The sequence below is a fragment of the Danio rerio genome, chromosome 11, assembly GCF_049306965.1.
Source record: "Danio rerio strain Tuebingen ecotype United States chromosome 11, GRCz12tu, whole genome shotgun sequence".
Taxonomy (NCBI): Eukaryota; Metazoa; Chordata; class Actinopteri; order Cypriniformes; family Danionidae; genus Danio; species Danio rerio.
In genome coordinates this window covers 712,236-730,891 of record NC_133186.1, presented here as the reverse complement: position 1 = coordinate 730,891, position 18,656 = coordinate 712,236, and the positions used below count along the sequence as shown (strand labels likewise).

Sequence of the window (18,656 nt, the reverse complement as noted above, 5' to 3'; positions counted from 1 at the left end):
AAATTGACATTAAGAAATAATCAGTCAAAATTAGGTAAATTTTGCCTTAAGCTAAATAATCTGCCTATGAGGTAAGCTATATATTCTTATTTCAAAGAGAAAGCAAAAATATGTTGCATACTCCATTTGCAGATTATTTAGCTTGTTTTAAAGAAAAGCATAATTTTGGCTGCTTATGAAAGACAATATTTTGGCTTGTCTGGAAATTCTTCATGATTTAATTGTTTTTGGAAATTTGAACTAGAATCAAGACAAAACTCAAAGTAATAAATGCATTTTTTTGCAGTGTGATGCATTAAAGTTTTGTAATTAATATTTTCTTGTTGAAAATATCCTCTAATAGTGTTACAGAACTGTTTACAGTGAAAGAGCACCTCTTAATAAATCCACACACATTCTCCATATTTACATATCGCAGTTAGATTTATAAAGCCGTCCACATTGTATGCGTTTTATAACTCCTGTTGTGATCATAAATGACACAGAGAGTGTTTCTGTGGTGTTTGTTGTCTGTTAAGATTAGCTGTTTCTCATATCATGGTCTGGAAGTCAGCATAATTTATCTGGAACCGTCACGCGAACGCCTATTGCACAACATCAGCATTTCATCAGATAAAAACAAACAGTTAGAGTTAATTCCTTAATTCACATCCTTCTTTATTTCCGGATGCCTCCAGTAATGTTATATTTAAGCTTACCTCGTCAAACCAAAAGATTAAAATACAGCAATCCAAAACTATACAGATCAAATGTAAACTAGTTCATTGAGACCTGTAAATGCAAAGGATTGTACTTTTGTTTTAATTTGTGCAAAACACTTCTGTCTATTTCAGAAAGCAAAAAAAAAAAAAAAAAAAAAAAGTCAAATTGCAGTTTTTAATCTTTATTCCTTTTGAAATAGAAAATTAAATCAGAAAAGATATGTTGCGTTGACGAATAAAATCAATAATAATCAAATACAGACAACTATAATGCAAATCATTGGTTAGACAGTCAACTTAAACTACTGCTGTATGTTAAGAGCACTGGCTAACTGTACATGTGAGAAAAATACATCATGAAACATGCCTTCGTCAGGAGGTTGCTATGAAGATCAGAGTGGTTGCTTGTTGATAAAGTGTGATGGGTTCTTAGGTGGCTGCTAAGGTGTCTTTGTGACTGTAGTGTTCTGGGTGGTTTTATGGTAGTTGTGTTTTCTTGTAGCAATTGGTGTGTTCTGGTAGTGACAAGTGTTCTGGTACTGACTGGTGTGTTCTGGTAGTGACTAGTGTTATGGTAGTGACTGGTGTGTTCTTATAGTGACTAGTGTTATGGTAATGACTGGTGTGTTATGGTAGTGACTGGAGTATTCTGGTAGTGACGAGTGTTCTGATGATGACTGAAGTGTTCTGGTAATGACTGGTGTGTTATGGTAGTGACTGGAGTGTTCTGGTAGTGACGAGGGTTCTGATAATGACTGAAGTGTTCTGGTAATGACTGGTGTGTTATGGTTGTGACTGGAGTGTTCTGGTAGTGACAAGGGTTCTGGTAGTGACAAGTGATCTGGTAGTGAGTGGTGTGTTCTGGTAGTGACTGGAGTGTTCAGTGACAAGTGTTCTGGGAATGACTAAAGTCTTGGAACTGGAGTGTTCTGGTAGTGACAAGTGTTCTGGTAGTAACTGGAGTGTTTTGGTATTAACTAGTGTGTTTTGGTAGTATTAAGTGTTTTGGTAGTGACAAGTTTTCTGGTAGTGACTGATATGTTCTGGTAGTGACTGGAGTGTTCTGGTACTGGAGTGTTCTGCTAGTGATGAGTGTTCTGGTAATGACTGAAGTGTTTTGGTAGTGACTGGTGAGTTCTAGTATTGACTTGTGTGTTCTGGTAGTGATTAGAGTGTTCTGGTAGTGATGATTGTTCTGGTAGAGACTGGTGTGTTCTGGTAGTGACTAGTGTTTTGGTATTGACGAGTTTTCTGGTAGTGACTGGAGGGTTCTGGTAATGACGAGTTTTCTGGTAGTGACTGGAGTGCTTTCAAAGTGACTAGAATAGTTATTTGGTTGTTAGGTTAGCCAAGTAAGAGGTTGCTAAGGTGTTCTGAGTGTCTGTAAGATAGAGCTGATTTTTGGGTATTCATTTCTACATTCTCAGCCTTCAGAAATGTCTGTGGTGTTTTTTTCAGAAGGTACGGATGTTCCTCCTTCATGCCAGCTGCAGGAGCCATCACTGTGTCGGATGCAGGCATATTCATGAACTGGTTCTCCATCCTCAAATGGCCACAAGGATGACCAGTCTGTCAGGATACACTCGTTTTTTACCTTGGGGTGACAGGGCTGTTCAGTGCAGATGGATATCTGTTGAGATCACAATTTCAGAGATTACTATATTGTAATATGTCTTCCAGGACCACAAAGCCAGTTGCCGGAATAGCCAATAATGCATTGTGTGAGTCAAAGTATTTTCTTTCATTCCCAAAATCATTATGGATTTTAAGTAATGATCGTGAATCGTGAAGACATTTTATAAATTTCCTACAGTAAATATATCAAAACATTTTTGGTTAGTAAATGCATTGCTAAAATCTGGAGTGTTCTGGTAGTGATGAGTGTTCTGGTAAAGACTGGAGTTTTCTGGTAGACACTGAAATGTTCTGGTAGTGATGAGTTTTCTGGTAGTGATGAGTGTTCTTGTAACGACTGGAGTGTTGTAGTAGAGACCGAAGTGTTATGTTAATGACTGGAGTGTTCTGGTAGTGATGAGTGTTCTGGTAATGACTGGAGTGTTCTGGTAGTGATGAGTGTTCTGGTAATGACTGGAGTGTTTTGGTAATGATTGAAGAGGTGTTCTGGTAGTGACAAGGATTGTTCTGGTAATCATGAGTGTTCTGGTAATGACTGGAGTGTTCTGGTAGTGATGAGTGTTCTGGTAATGACTGCAGTGTTTTGGTAATGATTAAAGTGGTGTTCTGGTAGTGACTGGAGTGTTCTGGTTGGGATGAGTGTTCTGGTAAGGACTGGAGTGTTTTGGTAATGATTGAAGTGGTATTCTGGTACTGACAGGAGTGTTCTGGTAGTAATGAGTATTCTGGTAATGACTGGAGGGTTTTGGTATTGATTGAAGTGGTATTCTGGTACTGACAGGAGTGTTCTGGTAGTAATGAGTATTCTGGTAATGACTGGAGTATTTTGGTAATGATTGAAGTGGTATTTTGGTAATGACTGGAGTGTTCTGGTAATTACTGGGTTGTTTTGGTAATGATTGAAGTGGTATTCTGGTACTGACAGGAGTGTTCTGGTAGTAATTAGTATTCTGGTAATGACTGGAGTGTTTTAGTAATGATTGAAGTGGTATTCTGGTACTGACAGGAGTGTTCTGGTAGTAATGAGTATTCTGGTAATGACTGGAGTGTTTTGGTAATGATTGAAGTGGTATTTTGGTAATGACTGGAGTGTTCTGGTAATTACTGGGTTGTTTTGGTAATGATTGAAGTGGTATTCTGGTACTGACAGGAGTGTTCTGGTAGTAATGAGTATTCTGGTAATGACTGGAGTGTTTGGTAATGATTGAAGTGGTATTTTGGTAAGGACTGGAGTGTTCTGGTAATGACTGGGGTGTTTTGGTAATGATTGAAGTGGTGTTTTGGTAGTGACTGGAGTGTTCTGGTAATGACTGGGGTGTTTTGGTAATGATTGAAGTGGTGTTTTGGTAGTGACTGGAGTGTTCTGGTTGGGATGAGTGTTCTGGTAAGGACTGGAGTGTTTTGGTAATGACTGGAGTGTTTATCTTTAAATTACTTTATCTAATTTAAAAGCTCTCCTATTTTGGCATTTTTACAATATGTAAAATAAGCCCTTTGTCTTTACAGAACATGTCTGTTTTCAGGTCAAAATACCAATCAGTAAACTGATTTATTCTGTTGAAAATGTTAACTTTGGGGTCAGACGGAATGTTATCTGTATCATCTGTGCCTTTAAATGCAAATTAGCTGGTTCTCCCTGGCCACTTTTCAAGCATGTCACTTTATTTGCGCATTGTTGTCAACTGGGATAAAATGCATAATTCGATTACTGGATATTACCGTGCAGTTACAGCCCATCTGATATCTGTATTTGAGGTTTTTCTTCTGCGTTAAGGAGAGTCTGTCCCAGTGCTCAACAAAGTCACACAGTGTGACGAAGAATCCCTCAGACATCATACTTCCTATGAGACAACAAACATATCACACATTGCATTTCTGTTTCATTTTCCCAGAGGTCTTAATATTAATTCTTATTATAGTGCATTATTTAAAACGGCAACAGGCGAATAGTGGACTGGACAAAAAACAAACTAATAATAACTCATAGTAAACCAATCCTCACATATCTGATGCCAATAACAAACATACTTAGTAGATCAGTATTGATTGAAAAAAATTTGCCACAGTGGAATGAACCGCCAATTATTCTAGCATACATTTTAAGTGGTGAATGCCCTTCCAGTTGCAACCTATTGCTGGGAGACACCCATACACACTCATTCACACACACACACTCATATGATGAAAGAATCAAAGAGTGTTTACAAGTCATGCACATTTGAGCTTAGAGCATAGTATTGTACAATGGACAAGCTTGAAAATAAGCCTTCACTAATCAATAATGAATATGAAAAGGAATGATTGTGTTGTTATTTGTAAACAGTGCAGTGGTGATGTCAATGTTCGCTAGCATTTGACATTGACAGAGCAACAATGAAGTATATTCTGAGATATTAAAACACAATAAACTATTGCATCCTCCAGGCAGTAAACAACACACCACCGCTCCATCTTTGGTCATCCAGCAGTTTCAATAAATGCTCATCCTGAGGGTCGGAGGATTCAAGTCTTTTGGGAAAATCTCATCATAATAGCTCTTATACCTGAGAGCAGATACTGGCCACGGTTCAGTCTGATCCCGCACATTGAAGACATCTCATGCGTGTAGACATGCTGGAGGTCTTTTATCCTGTCCGAGCCCTTGAACACCTACAACAGCAGCATTTCGTTAGTCCTGTCGTTTTGCTAGAGGCTCTGTGTTGAAGTCAGAGTATTTGTTTTCATAACATTTCTAAGAATGATAGGTTTAATAACTGATTTCTTTTCTCTTTGCCATGATGACAGTACATAATGTTTGACTAGATAGTCTTCAAGACACTAGTATTCAGCTTAAAATGACATTTAAAGGCTTTACTAGAGTAATTAGGGTAATTATGCAAGTGATTGTACAGTACTCAACATCTATAAGTACATTCCATTTTGAAAATGAATATTATCCATTTCTCAGTGAGTGTATTTTGGTGCAGATTTATTAAACAGATATAATTATTACAATAATATTTTACTCACCAAACATATTTAAAAATTGAAAGACAATACAATTAAATTCAAGCAAAATATTGCAAAAATTAATTACAACCTACAAAATTTCTAATAAATTTCTCCATTGTTTTGCTTCTCTTGATTTTTCCTCTTCTCTTGATTTTAATTTCATATTTTTCTATGACATATAATTTGGCTGTGCGAATTTTTGGAGCGTTATTGTAAGTTATTTTGTTAGATGAGCTCCAGATTTGGCTTTAGTACTGACTAATCTAATGTATATGCACTAATATAGTATTGTAAAGCTTCCTATTAAAGGTATGAATTTAAAAGAGAGATTGGTGAGGGGTGTACGCATATATGCTGAGCACTGTATACCAGTGGTTTTGCTCTGTAGACAATTGAAAAATAAGATAATGAAGCTAATAACATTGACCACAGCAGCAGTTTTGTTTCTACATTATTTTAAATATTCCAGCCAAACTAATGGAAAAATAGACTAGCAAATACTGTAAAAAATGCTCAGTTAAATATCAGTTCAGAAATATTTGACAAATAATTAACATTTTAAAGGAGGGTGTATAAATCTTCAGCTCTATCTCACATATCAAAAATGTTTCCCAGCCAGAGTGTCGTAGAGCTACTTATCGAGATGCGTGCCATCTTTTTGAATGGCAGTGGGTTTTAATTGTCACTTATACAGTCACGTTTTTACAGTCGACTTTTTTATATATACAGTGCTCAACATAGACGAGTACACTCTCTTTTGTAAACAAAACATTGTTTTATCCATTTCTCGCTGATTATTTGTAATTTATTTTAGTGCATTTAAAAAAACAGATTTATTAAACAGATATACTTATTAAAATAATATTTTAGTTACTAAACATCTTCAGAAAAACAAAGATAATACATTTAAATGCATGCAAAATATTGGAAGGAAAATTACAAACAACAAAATATCAACATAATGTTCTGCATCTTTTGGTTTCTCTTGAATTTTGCTCATTTTACATTTTTATTTAATATTTTTCTCTAACATATAAATTTGGGCTACTAATTTTTATTTATTTATTATTTTTTTTTAAGATTTATTTTTGGCCTTTTTGCCTTTATTAGATAGGATACTATTGAGACAGGAAGCGAAGCGGGACAGAGAGAGAGGGTAGGGTAATGTCGTTGAGCCGGGATTCGAACTCGCAATGCCTGCTGTGCTATTGCACCATATGTTGGCGCGCTTACCACTGGGCTACTGCGCCAACAGGGCTACTAATTTTGAATGTTATTTTGTTAAATAAGCTCCAGATTTGGCTTCACTAGCCTAACGTACTGTATATGCACAAATATAATATTGTTGAACATCCTAAAGAAATCAATTAATTGAAATGAGAGATTCATAAGGGGTGAACTCGTGTATGGCGAGCGCTCTGCTTCTCTCAGTTGACTCAATGACTTATTTATTTATTTATTTATTTATTTATTTATTTATTTATTTATTTATTTATTTATTTAAAGCAAGTATATTAGAAATAACTGCAAAAAACAGCAAAAATAAAAGTAATTTGTTACTTGTTAGTGTAAAAGTAATTTATTAATATTCACTAGTTAACAGGGGCGTAGCGAGAGGGGGTTGGATATGTCTCCCTCACTTTTAGAGCCAGATCATCCGCTATGCCCCTGCTAGTTACTGTGCTGTGTAACTCCTTAAACCCAACTCTGATCGCAGCAGTGCACTGACGTGATCCTGAAGTTCATCTGCTCACCTTGATCACCTGCACCTCATACTGTATTTTCCCCAGGCCGTACATCGGGTTAATGTCTTCTCTGCGCCTGATCTTCTCTCCGGTTATCTCTGCCCGCAGCACTAACGGGAAAACAGACAGCTGTTATTATATTATTATTAGAGCATGACGGTGAAACACCACCAGTTATGCTGTCTGCAAATACACATTTTGCTAGTTTAACAGAGAGCATGCTGGACTTAAACAGTTGGCAATATTTTCCTAAAGATTGATATCATCCAGATTCTGCTTTCAGAGGATTTACAGTGAACTGAAACTCATTATGATGATATATTTGACACGGTGGCTCAGTGGTTAGCACTGCCACCTCACAGAAAGAAGGTCGCTGGTTTGAGTTCCGTCTGGGGAAACACTTTGATTGACATTCTCCCTTTGTACGTGTCATCAGAGTGGGAAAGCCCCGCCCACTAGTGTCCATCTCTCCATCTCATTAGCATCTCCAGCAGCCCTGAGTGAGAAGCAGCCGTCTGTCGCCATTAGAGTGTTTGAGCTGCTGAAGATCATGTCAGCATAGACTAAGAGGATTGTAGATGTGGAGTTTTAGATGAGGAGCGAAATAGACTGACAGAAGCATGAACACACACTCACACTGACAACATGCAGACGAGTGCTTCTGTAACAGGAGATATTTCAGTTTGAATGTAGAGTTACTCAAGACTCCTCCTGAATTGTCTGTTTTTGTCTTGACGGTGCGCTGGATGGCAGAGCGATGCGTTATTGTTTTCTCGGACAGGGATTATGTGGCTTTACTGTATTGGTTGCAGGAATACTCCAGGAATCTGCTTGGGTTTATAAACTCATGCCGCTCATTCCTGACTCATTGTTCCAGAACAAAGACTGGAATGCAGAAGCAGACAAACCCTTTCAGTCTGTGAGCCGGACACCACATTCACTGGACATCTAAACACGAAAACACACACTCTGCATGCGGAAAGAAGGCAAATATACACTGCAAATAAAGATACTTAGAGTTTTTTTGTCATTTCTCTAGACCAAATATCTAACAAATCCTAAATCTGGAAGCTTTTCTAGACAAGCAAAACTTATGGTCTTGATTTTAGAAATAATATGCCAAAATTAAATGGATTTTTCATCAAAACAAGCCAAATAATCTGACAATGAGAAAGTGAAGTACTCGTATGTCAGAAGAAAACCAAGATTTTTTAACTTAGGAAAAGCTCACTCATTATTTCTGTAAACAACACAATATTTTTGCTCGTCTATAAAATGTTTTAATAGTAATAATTTTTAGGTAATTTGACTTGAAACTAGACAAAAACTCTAAGTAAGAAAAGCTGTTGCAGTGTCATCAATACATGGACTGTTGTTGAGCTTTACTCGCTCTCAAAAGAGATCATTCATTCACTCATTCATTCATTCATTCATTCATTCACTCATTCATTCATTCATTCATTCATTCATTCATTCATTAAAAAATATATAAATTAGCTTTTGGTTATGGAAATGAAGTAAAATTTAAAATATAATAATATAATAATTGAGGGTGGCGCAGTGTGCAGCACAATCCCCTCACAGCGAGAAGGTCGCTGGTTCGAGTCTCGGCTGGCTCAGTTGGTGTTTCTGTGTGGAGTTTGCATGTTGTCCCTGTGTTGGCGTGTGTTTCCTCCGGGTGCTCCGGTTTCCCCCACAGTCCAAACACATGCGCTACAGGGCAATTGGGTAGGCTAAATTCTCCGTAGTGTATGAGTGTGTATGGGTGCTTCCCAGTGTTGGGTTGCAGCTGTTAGGGCATCCACTGTTTAAAACATATGCTGGATAAGTTGGTGGTTCATTCCGCTGTGGCGACCCCTGATTAATGAAGGGACTAAGCCGAAAAGAGAATGAATGAATGGATTTAATAATAATATTGTTGTTTGTTTACAAATAATGCTTCTTTTCTGTCAGCTGTTTTTTTATTTAATTTTTTATTTAATTTTATTTATCCTTGATTTATAAGTAAAAGCAAAAGAATAACAATTGACATGGCAATTATTCTGATTATTATATTATATTATATTATATTATATTATATTATATTATATTATATTATATTATATTATATTATATTATATTATATTATATTAATTCATTTTCCTTCTGCTCAGTCCCTTTATTCATCTGGGGTCACCACAGCGGAATGAACCGCCAACTTATCCAGTCATCATGACAAAAAGAAAATAAATCAGTTATTAGAAATGAGTTATTGAAACTATTATGATTAGAAATGTGCTGAATTAAAAAAATAAAATAAAATCCGTTAAACAGAAATTGAGGACCAAAAATAAACGGGGTCTAATAATTCAGGGGGGCTGATAATTCTGACTTCAACTGTACATGGACAGCACATTTTAGCTCTTAAGTGTCTGTTTAAAATACTTTGAATGTTTTTATTTTGTTACAGACACACAGTGTCATCCTGCAACTGTTTTGCAGGTTATGAAATGTCCTAAACACTCATTTTAACAGTCCAAAATGGCCCAAAATTTTTGTTTTTACTCTCTGATAGTCAAAACATGTTCAAAAAAATGTGTGTGTTATTAATGCATTAAAAACAGTCAGGAAAAAGTGTTTTGTGTAAATTCAGACCACGAGGATATAGTTGAAGTCAGAATTATTCGCCCCCCTGTTTATTTTTTCCACAATTTCTGTTTAACGGACTGAAGATTTTTAGCAGATTTCTAATCATAATAGTGTTAATAACTCATCTCTAATAACTGATTTACTTTATATTTTCCATGATGACAGTAAATAATATTAGACTAGATATTCTTCAGGACACTTCTATACAGCTTAAAGTGACATTTAAAGGCTTAACTAGGGTAATTAGGGTAACTAGGCAGGTTAGGGTAATTAGGCAAGTTATTGTATAACGATGGTTTGTTCTGGAGACTATCGAAAACAAATACAGCTTAAAGGGGCTAATAATATTGAGCTTAAAATGGTGTTTAAAAAATTAAAACTGCTTTTATTCTAGCCAAAAAAATAAATAAATAAGACTTTCTACAGAAGAACAAACATTATCAGACATACTGTGAACATTTCCTCAATCTGTTTAACATCATTTGGGAAATATTTAAAAAAGAAAAGAAAATTAAAAGGTGGCTAATATTTCTGACTTCAGCTGTATGTGGATATAACTTTTCTCTAAAAGTATATCATATCAAAAAAGATACATCGATTTTATTCTAATTAGATTCCAATACGCCCAAATAGCAAAAAGAAAAAAAAATTGTTTAAAAAAATGCATGTAAAAAAGATAGCATGGGCACACACTCACCTGCACACACAGTCACTCAGGTATCTGATTTGCTCCTGTGTGTTTACAGCAGGAGTTCTGAATATCGGTGTAATGTCTGTGTGTGTATGCATTTGTGTGTCTGTGTGTATGCATGTGTGAGTATGAATATGTGAGTGTCTGTGTTTGTCTGTGTGTGTGTTAGCCATACCTGCGTCAGCGCTGCAGAAGAGCTGTTGTGGATGTGCAGACGCGCAGCTGCAGGCCTCCAGCATCTGCTGATTCAGACACACACACATGAAGAACAGCAGACCTGCAGTCACACACTCACGAGTGCACATCTTCATCATCATCATCATCATCATCATCACACTCCACACAGCAGTCTGTGTCTCACACACTCTCAAGGAGCTCCGGCTGTCTTATAGCTTTCATGTGTGGCCGAGGAAAGGACCACCTTCTAACTAAACAAACCCCACCCTCTGAACACACACACAATACACACGCACAATACACACACACTCTCAAACACACACTTTGACTCTCTGTCTCTCACTCTCTCTCTCTCTCTCTCTCACACACACACACACACACGTTTCAAACGGCGGATGCCCATCCAGCTGCAACCCATCACTGGGAAACACCCATACACACTCATTCTCACACACACACACACACACACACACACAGCCAATTTAGTTGATCAGTTCCCCTATAGCGCATGTGTTTGGACTGTGGGGGAAACCGGAGCACCGGAAGGAAACCCACGCCAACACGGGGAGAACATGCAAACTCCACACAGAAACACCAACTGACCCAGCCGAGACTCAAACCAGTGACCTTCTTGCTGTGAGGCAACAGTGACCCACCGAATTATTCATAACTGGTTTCTGTTTCTGTGCTGGGAAACTGCACCTTTACTCACGCACCATCTATTGTTCCAGCATGGATTAAATGACGTGGTTTTATACGCAATGAGCAGTTCCAGGATCTGTGTTGGTAATTAATGTAAATATGGATCAATAACTGTAATAATAATAGTCAATAATGAGGACAATGACTCTGTGTTTCAGATCTCGATGCCAACATTCCCAGTGGTGGTGAAGATTGGACATGCTCATTCTGGGATGGGGAAGGTAGGAAAACAAATATGCATTTTGATGTGAAACTGCTTTATATGTATTGAGTTTGTATTGATTTTTTAAATTGCATTAAAAAATTATTGTATTTTTTAAAAATAATTGTATGTTTTACATTGTTTTGTAATTTTTTTATAAATAGTACTTTTAGGATATACATTTTAGCAATAACACTTTTTATTTATTTATTTATTTATTTGTTTGTTTGTTTGTTTGTTTGTTCGTTCGTTCGTTCGTTCGTTCATTTGTTCGTTCGTTTGTTCCTTCGTTCGTTCGTTTGTTTGTTTGTTTATTTATTTATTTGTTTATTTGTTTGTTTGTTTGTTCAATAACCCTGATATAGACATTTTTACATCATGATTCATCAGTAACTTTTAATACATTTATGTATTTTTATTAGTTTTATTTCAGTGTTAATTTTTTATTTTTTTTTAAGTGGTATTTATTCATTTCAGCCTAAACCTACTTTTTAGGCAGTTTGACAATACAGCATTTCTCATTTTCTGGTTTTATTTTATTTGATTTTATTTTTAAAAATTAAAATTAATTTATTTTAAATGTAATGTTTTTATTTTATTTTATTTATTTTATCTTTTTTGTTTTTTTATTTACTTTTTGTATTTATATATTTATTTTAAATTTAATTTAATTTAATTTAATTTAATTTAATTTAATTTAATTTAATTTAATTTAATTTAATTTAATTTAATTTAATTTATGCATCTTGATCCATCAGAAACTGCTTTTACTATTTTTATTTAGTAAGTTTAGTTAGTTTCAGTTCAGTGTTTATTTATTTAAGTAGAATAGATTAAATTCAACTTAAAAACAGCATTTTTATATTTTTTAATTGTATTATAAATTTAATTATTTTATAGTAAATTTTATTGTATTCATCCTGATTCATCAGTAATATCTATAATAACATTTATTATAACATTAATAACATTAATAACTATTTTCTGGTAACCCTCAAAATGTGTTTTAAGGTCCCTTTGAAAGATTTCCGTTGTATTCTGTGCAATTTGCATGTGTTGTGAGAAAATGCAGTCTGTTTTTTGTGTTTGCATTGTGAGGATTGGCACATATGCTGTCAAACTGATGAGGATCTTTACTTACTTTGCTGCTGTTTGTTTGTAATTGCGTGTGTTTTCTTAAATTGCAGCATGTTAAGCTCTTTTAATCACTGTACCACATCATAACCTGTTAAAGTGGACGTTCCTTGCAGGTGAAGGTTGACAATCACAGTGATTTCCAGGACATTGCGAGCGTTGTGGCCATCACTCAGACATACACCACCACTGAGCCTTTCATTGATGCCAAATACGACATCAGGGTGCAGAAGATCGGCTTTGATTATAAAGCCTACATGTGAGTGAAACTGACCGACACAATCACTTCTGACTGTTAGTATCATTACTAAAAACTTAATATATGAAATAAAAATAATACCTTTCCAATTAGATCGACTTATTTGGTAAACAAAGAAAGTTTCTCATATAATATATCTACTAAAAGTAAGTAATGTTTTTAATATTTGCAAAAATGTGGACAGAGCCCTCTAGTGGATTATTCTTCTTATACTTACAACAAAACGTGTATTAAGTAACCTATTCCAGATATGCAAAAGTGTAGACAGCGCCCTCTAGTGGATTTGTCATCTGAAATGTACAACTACATATAACCGGAGCAATGTTTTTTAGATTTGCAGAAATGTAGACAGCGCCCTCTAATGGAATATTCATCTGATACATACAAGACATACTTTAAGTAACCTATTTCATATATGCAAAAATGTGGACAGCGCCCTCTTGTGGATTTATCATCTGAAATGTACAGCTAAACATAACCGGAGCAATGTATTTTAGATTTGCAAAAATGTTAACAGCGCCCTCTTGTGGATTTATCATCTGAAACATACAACAAAATGTAGTCCAAGTAATGTATTTAATATTCACAAAACGTAGACAGCACCCTCTAGTGTTCTTGTCATATGAAACACAACAAAACACGTGTTAAGTAATGTATTTTAGATTTGCAAAAATATAGCCAGCACCCTCTAGTAGAATATTTATCTGATATATACTGCGCCCTCTAGTGGATTCATCATCTGAAACATACAACAAAATGCAGCCTACGTATTTCATATTCACAAAAACGTAGACAGCGCCCTCTAGTGTTTTTGTCATCTGAAATGTAACACAAAACGTGACTAGAGCTACATATTTTATATTTGCAAAAATGTAGACAGCCCTCTTTAGTGGAATATTCTTCTTATACATTCAACAAAACATGTATTGAGTAACATATTTCATACATGCAAAATTGTGGACAGCGCCCTCTGGTGGATTTATAATCTGAAACATGCAACAAAATGTAGCCTAAGTAATGTATTTAATATTCACAAAACATAGACAGCACCCTCTAGTGTTCTTGATATATGAAACATACAGCAAAACATATGTTGATTAACGTATTTTAGAATTGCAAAAATGTAGACAGCGCCCTCTAGTGGAATATTTATCTGATGCATACAGCAAAACATGCTTAAAGTAACCTATTTCATAAATGCAAAATAAATACCCTCTAGTGGATTTGTCATCTGAAATGCACAACTAAACATAACCAGAGCTATGTATTTTATATTTGCAAAAATGTAGACAGCGCCCTCTAGTGTTTTTGTCATCTGAAATGTAACACAAAACATAACCAGAGCTACGTATTTTATATTTGCAAAAATGTAGACAGCACCCTCTAGTGGAATATTGTTCTTATACAAACAGCAAAACATGTATTGAGTAACATATTTCATACATGCAAAATTGTGGACAGCGCCCTCTGGTGGATTTATAATCTGAAACATGCAACAAAATGTAGCCTAAGTAATGTATTTAATATTCACAAAACATAGACAGCACCCTCTAGTGTTCTTGATATATGAAACATACAGCAAAACATATGTTGATTAACGTATTTTAGAATTGCAAAAATGTAGACAGCGCCCTCTAGTGGAATATTTATCTGATGCATACAGCAAAACATGCTTAAAGTAACCTATTTCATAAATGCAAAATAAATACCCTCTAGTGGATTTGTCATCTGAAATGCACAACTAAACATAACCAGAGCTATGTATTTTATATTTGCAAAAATGTAGACGGCATCTTCTAGTAGATTTGTCTTCAGAAATGTGCAATGGCATGCACCTGGAGCAGTGGATTTTGAGTTTCACAAAAATGCAGGCTGAGGCATGTATTTCCTGTAAGCACGGGCTGTTATTATAGCTGGAAGACCATGTTAAAATGAAATAAACAAAATCTGCCGAGTTTAAAATGAAACACTTTCTATAAAGCTCATCCTTTGATTGACTGTGCAAGACTGATAATAGATGGGCTGATTGTTTACCATTATAGTTGTCTTTATGGTTGTCAACTGCAGAACTCCTTTTAAAATGAATGTACTCCAAAAGCAAACTCATGAATGAGTCTGTCAGGCATGGAAAAGAGTCATAAACGAATAATACTATGTTTCGGGTGCCTCTCTAGATCTCTTTAAAGCCGTTCAACGGTTTCTGGAGAAGAACTGCTGTGATAATGGTTGTTTAAATCAATGCACAGACTGAATGTGACGTGATAAATGGTCTGAATCCGCAGGAGAACATCCATCTCAGGCAACTGGAAATCTAACACTGGATCTGCCATGCTGGAGCAAGTAGCCATGACTGACAAGTGAGTAAGACAGATGAACACAGTGAGCTAGCGCAGGTAGACAGACTCAGAGACGTGTGTTTTATTGAAACTGATAGCTCTTGGTGCTGAAACACTTTAAAGGAGACCTATTATGCCTCTTTAACAAGCTGTAAAATCAGTATGTGCTGTCTCTAGAGTGTGTAGTGACGTTTCAGCGCAGAATACCTCACAAACAATGTTTTCTAGCTCTCTGGAGCTGACCCTTTTTTCAAGAGTTCACACTCAGCTGATTCATCATGCTGTCCTGGGAGAGAGCCCTGAGCTCATAAGATCCTAGAGGACGGGGTTCCCTCCCATTTGCAAGGCGAGAGGGGAGTTTGAGCTCAGGTATATGTGGAGAACTCCGCTGCTGTAGTAGCTGATGAACAGATAGTGATCGCTCTTAAGAGATAACTACTGACTAGCAGCATGTCTATGTGCTGGATTAGTCAGTTAACTTAAGCTGCATGTTTTTGGATGGTGGGAGGAAACCGGGGAACTCAGGGGAAACCCACGTGAGCACGGGGAGAACGTGTAAACTCCGCACAGAAACGTTGGCTGGCTTGGTAAGGACTAGAACTAGTGACGTTTTAGCTGTGAGGCAACAGTGCTAACCACTGCACCACCGTGCCACCCATTTAAAGGAGGAGGAGTTGGGGTGGAAGCGGGGATTCTTCAAAATGAAGATGGCTGTGATATGGAGCTCAGGGTATTTATAGTGGCTTAGGAATCGTCTGATTGGTGAATCATAAACTGGATAATGCAGGACCAGCTGTGATCAATCATAAGCACATGATCCTCTCGACATTAGTTTATAAATAAACTTCACATATTCAAGTATTGAATAATGAAGTATGGTAATAGTATTGTAGTACTGAAATAAGTGCATGTCTGTGATAGTGTGTGTGTGCCGTTTACCAGCGGGTTGCTTCAGCGTGTGTTTCTCCTGCAGGTATAAGCTGTGGGTGGACACCTGTGCAGATGTGTTCGGAGGACTGGAAATCTGCGCCGTTAAAGCCATTCATGGAAAAGACGGGAAGGATTATATCACTGAGGTGAGAGAAATCAGATGAAAAAATACTACAGTAATTTATAGTAAATACAAAGTTGATTCTGAACCATAGAAACGTGTATTATGCTGTATTTATTATAGTATTTACAACTCTTTGTGAATGAATGCTCCAGCATACTGTAGTATTAACTATAATGCACTGATAAACTGTAGTATACTTTAGACTTTACTACTGTAAACGATGGTGTATCATAATATAATATACCCTATAGTTGTTTAAAACTGCAGTATTAGGTCTTTTGTTTATGTATGTTACAATAGTTGCTGAGTAACCATAGCAACTATAGAATCCATCACAACAGATCCATTACTGTAGCTGTTGTGTTACCATAGCAACTGTAGAATCACCACAACAGATCAATTACTGTAGTTGCTGTGTTACCATAGCAACTGTATGATCACATTGTTTTACCATAGTAACTATAGAATTGGTACAACAGATCAATTACTATAGTTGTTATCATAGCAACTGTAGAATCACCACAACAGATCAATTACTGTAGTTGTGTTACCATAGCAACTGTAGAATCACCACAACAGATCAATTACTATAGTTGTTACCATAGCAAATGTAGAATCACCACAACAGATCAAGTACTGTAGTTGTGTTACCATAGCAACTGTAGAATCACCATAACAGATCAATTACTATAGTTGTTACCATAGCAACTGTAGAATCACCACAACAGATCAATCACTATAGTTGTTACCATAGCAACTGTAGAATCACCACAACAGATCGATTATTGTAGTTGTTGTGTTACCATAGCAACTGTAGAATCACCACAACAGATCGATTACTGTAGTTGTTACCATAGCAACTGTTGAATCACCACAACAGATTAATTTATCAAGAACACTACAGCATTTACTTTAAACTACTATAGTATTAACTTATAGGCGGTGTTAAACCTCTGCATGAGAGCGGACAGAGAGACAGTCACTGTGCTGACCGCAGTCAGAGTATTCTTATCCCAGTAAGCAGAAGAATGAGAACATATCTTTGAGGTTTTCACAAAAAAACATAAAACCATGACAAATCTGTTGACAAAGTCTGAGTCTATTTTCTCTTATTTGACAAGAACTCAAGACAACAAAAGAGCACATTTGAGAGCTGAGACACGTTGTTAGGAAACCCGGCCTCAGTCTCATAATGAGGATACTGCAAATATTTAACACGCTTGATACTTTTAAAAAAATAGTTTGACTTATTTTTATTAACATGTTGGTATTTAGATGCCCCAATATCCCAATCTAAACCCCTAACAATATGTCTCAAAACAGCCAGATCAACCTGTCACTCACATAAGCTAAACCACATCCATCCAATCAGTGATAGACAAAATCAAGCCCCGCCTACATTTGTCAGCACATAAGAGAAGAAAAGCCTAGAGCGACGTCTGTTTCAGGAGAACTGTAAATTTGTCTCTATTCCTGGCAAATTCAGACTTAAAGTTACATTTGCTTTTTATTTATTTAATTATTTGACTGCCAATGACACAGGCTTGTCATAAAAGATAATGAGAGGATGCAGAAGAGGCATCGTTGCGGAAAATAAATATTTCTCAGCTTTTATTTGCCTTTGAACAAAAGTGACATGTCCAAAATTATTCATACCCTTCTTAATAAATCAATATAAAACAGTAAATGGCTATTACACCAATTAAACACATGCTAGAATTACTGGCCAGCTTTTCACATGTCTCCACTGGTATTTTTGCCCATTTACCTTTAGTAATGAGCTCCAACTCTTTCAGGTCTCCTTGTTCACCATGATCTTTAGCTCTCTCCAGATTCTCAATTGGGTTTAGGTCAGGACTCTGGCTGGGCCACTGCAAAACATACATGCCTCCAATACATGCCTCTGTCTCCAATAGCTGGGACAGAGTCGGTGACATCTGAATTCAGATCATTCTGCGATGTCGAAGCTTTATTGTTTATTGTTATGGTGTCTGAATAAGACAAGCTGATGTCTTTTGAGATTGTTTATGCACAATAATGTGATCATTCTTGATCTCCCAAAAGAATAACAAACACAAACACGCCTCATTCCCAGCTTTCAGTGAATGCAGTGGTTAAAAAGGACAATATTTTGATTCTCCATGATGGAAGGATGTGGTCACGATCACCACAATGACAGAATGGTGAAATCCACTCATTGTCTACAAGAAAAACACACATCATTCTTCCCTTCAGCATGGCCAGTTTATATATATATGATTCAATATGGCTTCAGGATCCTAACAAAACGATCTGCTGTGATGTCTGTCTGCTCAACAAGCTGCTGTGGAAGTGTTGAGCTTCATTATGGGAGATTTGGTAATGGTGGAGTTGCTATGGAAACTGTTTTCTATGTTCGCAC

At 36.2% G+C, this 18,656-nt stretch overlaps 2 protein-coding genes across 4 annotated transcripts in view; one reads left to right on the top strand and one right to left on the bottom strand.

Moving 5' to 3' along the window:
• Nucleotides 1–18,656, top strand: part of syn2b (synapsin IIb) — a 90,964-nt gene that overhangs the window by 61,288 nt on the left and 11,020 nt on the right. For all 3 annotated transcript variants that reach the window (XR_012386869.1, XM_073916087.1, NM_001327771.1), the window contains 4 exon segments: nucleotides 11,429–11,491; nucleotides 12,723–12,865; nucleotides 15,148–15,222; nucleotides 16,175–16,277. Coding sequence is in view for 2 of the 3 variants with exons in the window: in XM_073916087.1 (XP_073772188.1) it covers nucleotides 11,429–11,491; nucleotides 12,723–12,865; nucleotides 15,148–15,222; nucleotides 16,175–16,277 (384 nt within the window). In the remaining variant the exon portion in view is untranslated.
• Nucleotides 637–10,760, bottom strand: timp4.1 (TIMP metallopeptidase inhibitor 4, tandem duplicate 1). Its single transcript, XM_005172759.6, has 5 exons — nucleotides 10,567–10,760; nucleotides 7,082–7,182; nucleotides 4,880–4,985; nucleotides 4,056–4,177; nucleotides 637–2,331 (listed from the first exon to the last, which is right to left on the bottom strand). The coding sequence occupies exons 1-5, from the start codon at nucleotides 10,721–10,723 to the stop codon at nucleotides 2,125–2,127; spliced, it is 693 nt and encodes a 230-aa protein (XP_005172816.2). The 5' UTR covers nucleotides 10,724–10,760; the 3' UTR covers nucleotides 637–2,124.

Bases quoted from the DNA above. Each gene is read 5' to 3' on its own strand.
- timp4.1 (XM_005172759.6), bottom strand. From the start codon at position 10,723: ATGATGATGATGATGATGATGATGAAGATGTGCACTCGTGAGTGTGTG. The intron at 4,986-7,081 runs GTGAGCAGATGA...CTGCTGTTGTAG, and splicing joins ATGAGGTGCAGGTGATCAAG to GTGTTCAAGGGCTCGGACAG. The intron at 2,332-4,055 runs GTAATATCCAGT...TGATCTCAACAG, and splicing joins AGATGGGCTGTAACTGCACG to ATATCCATCTGCACTGAACA.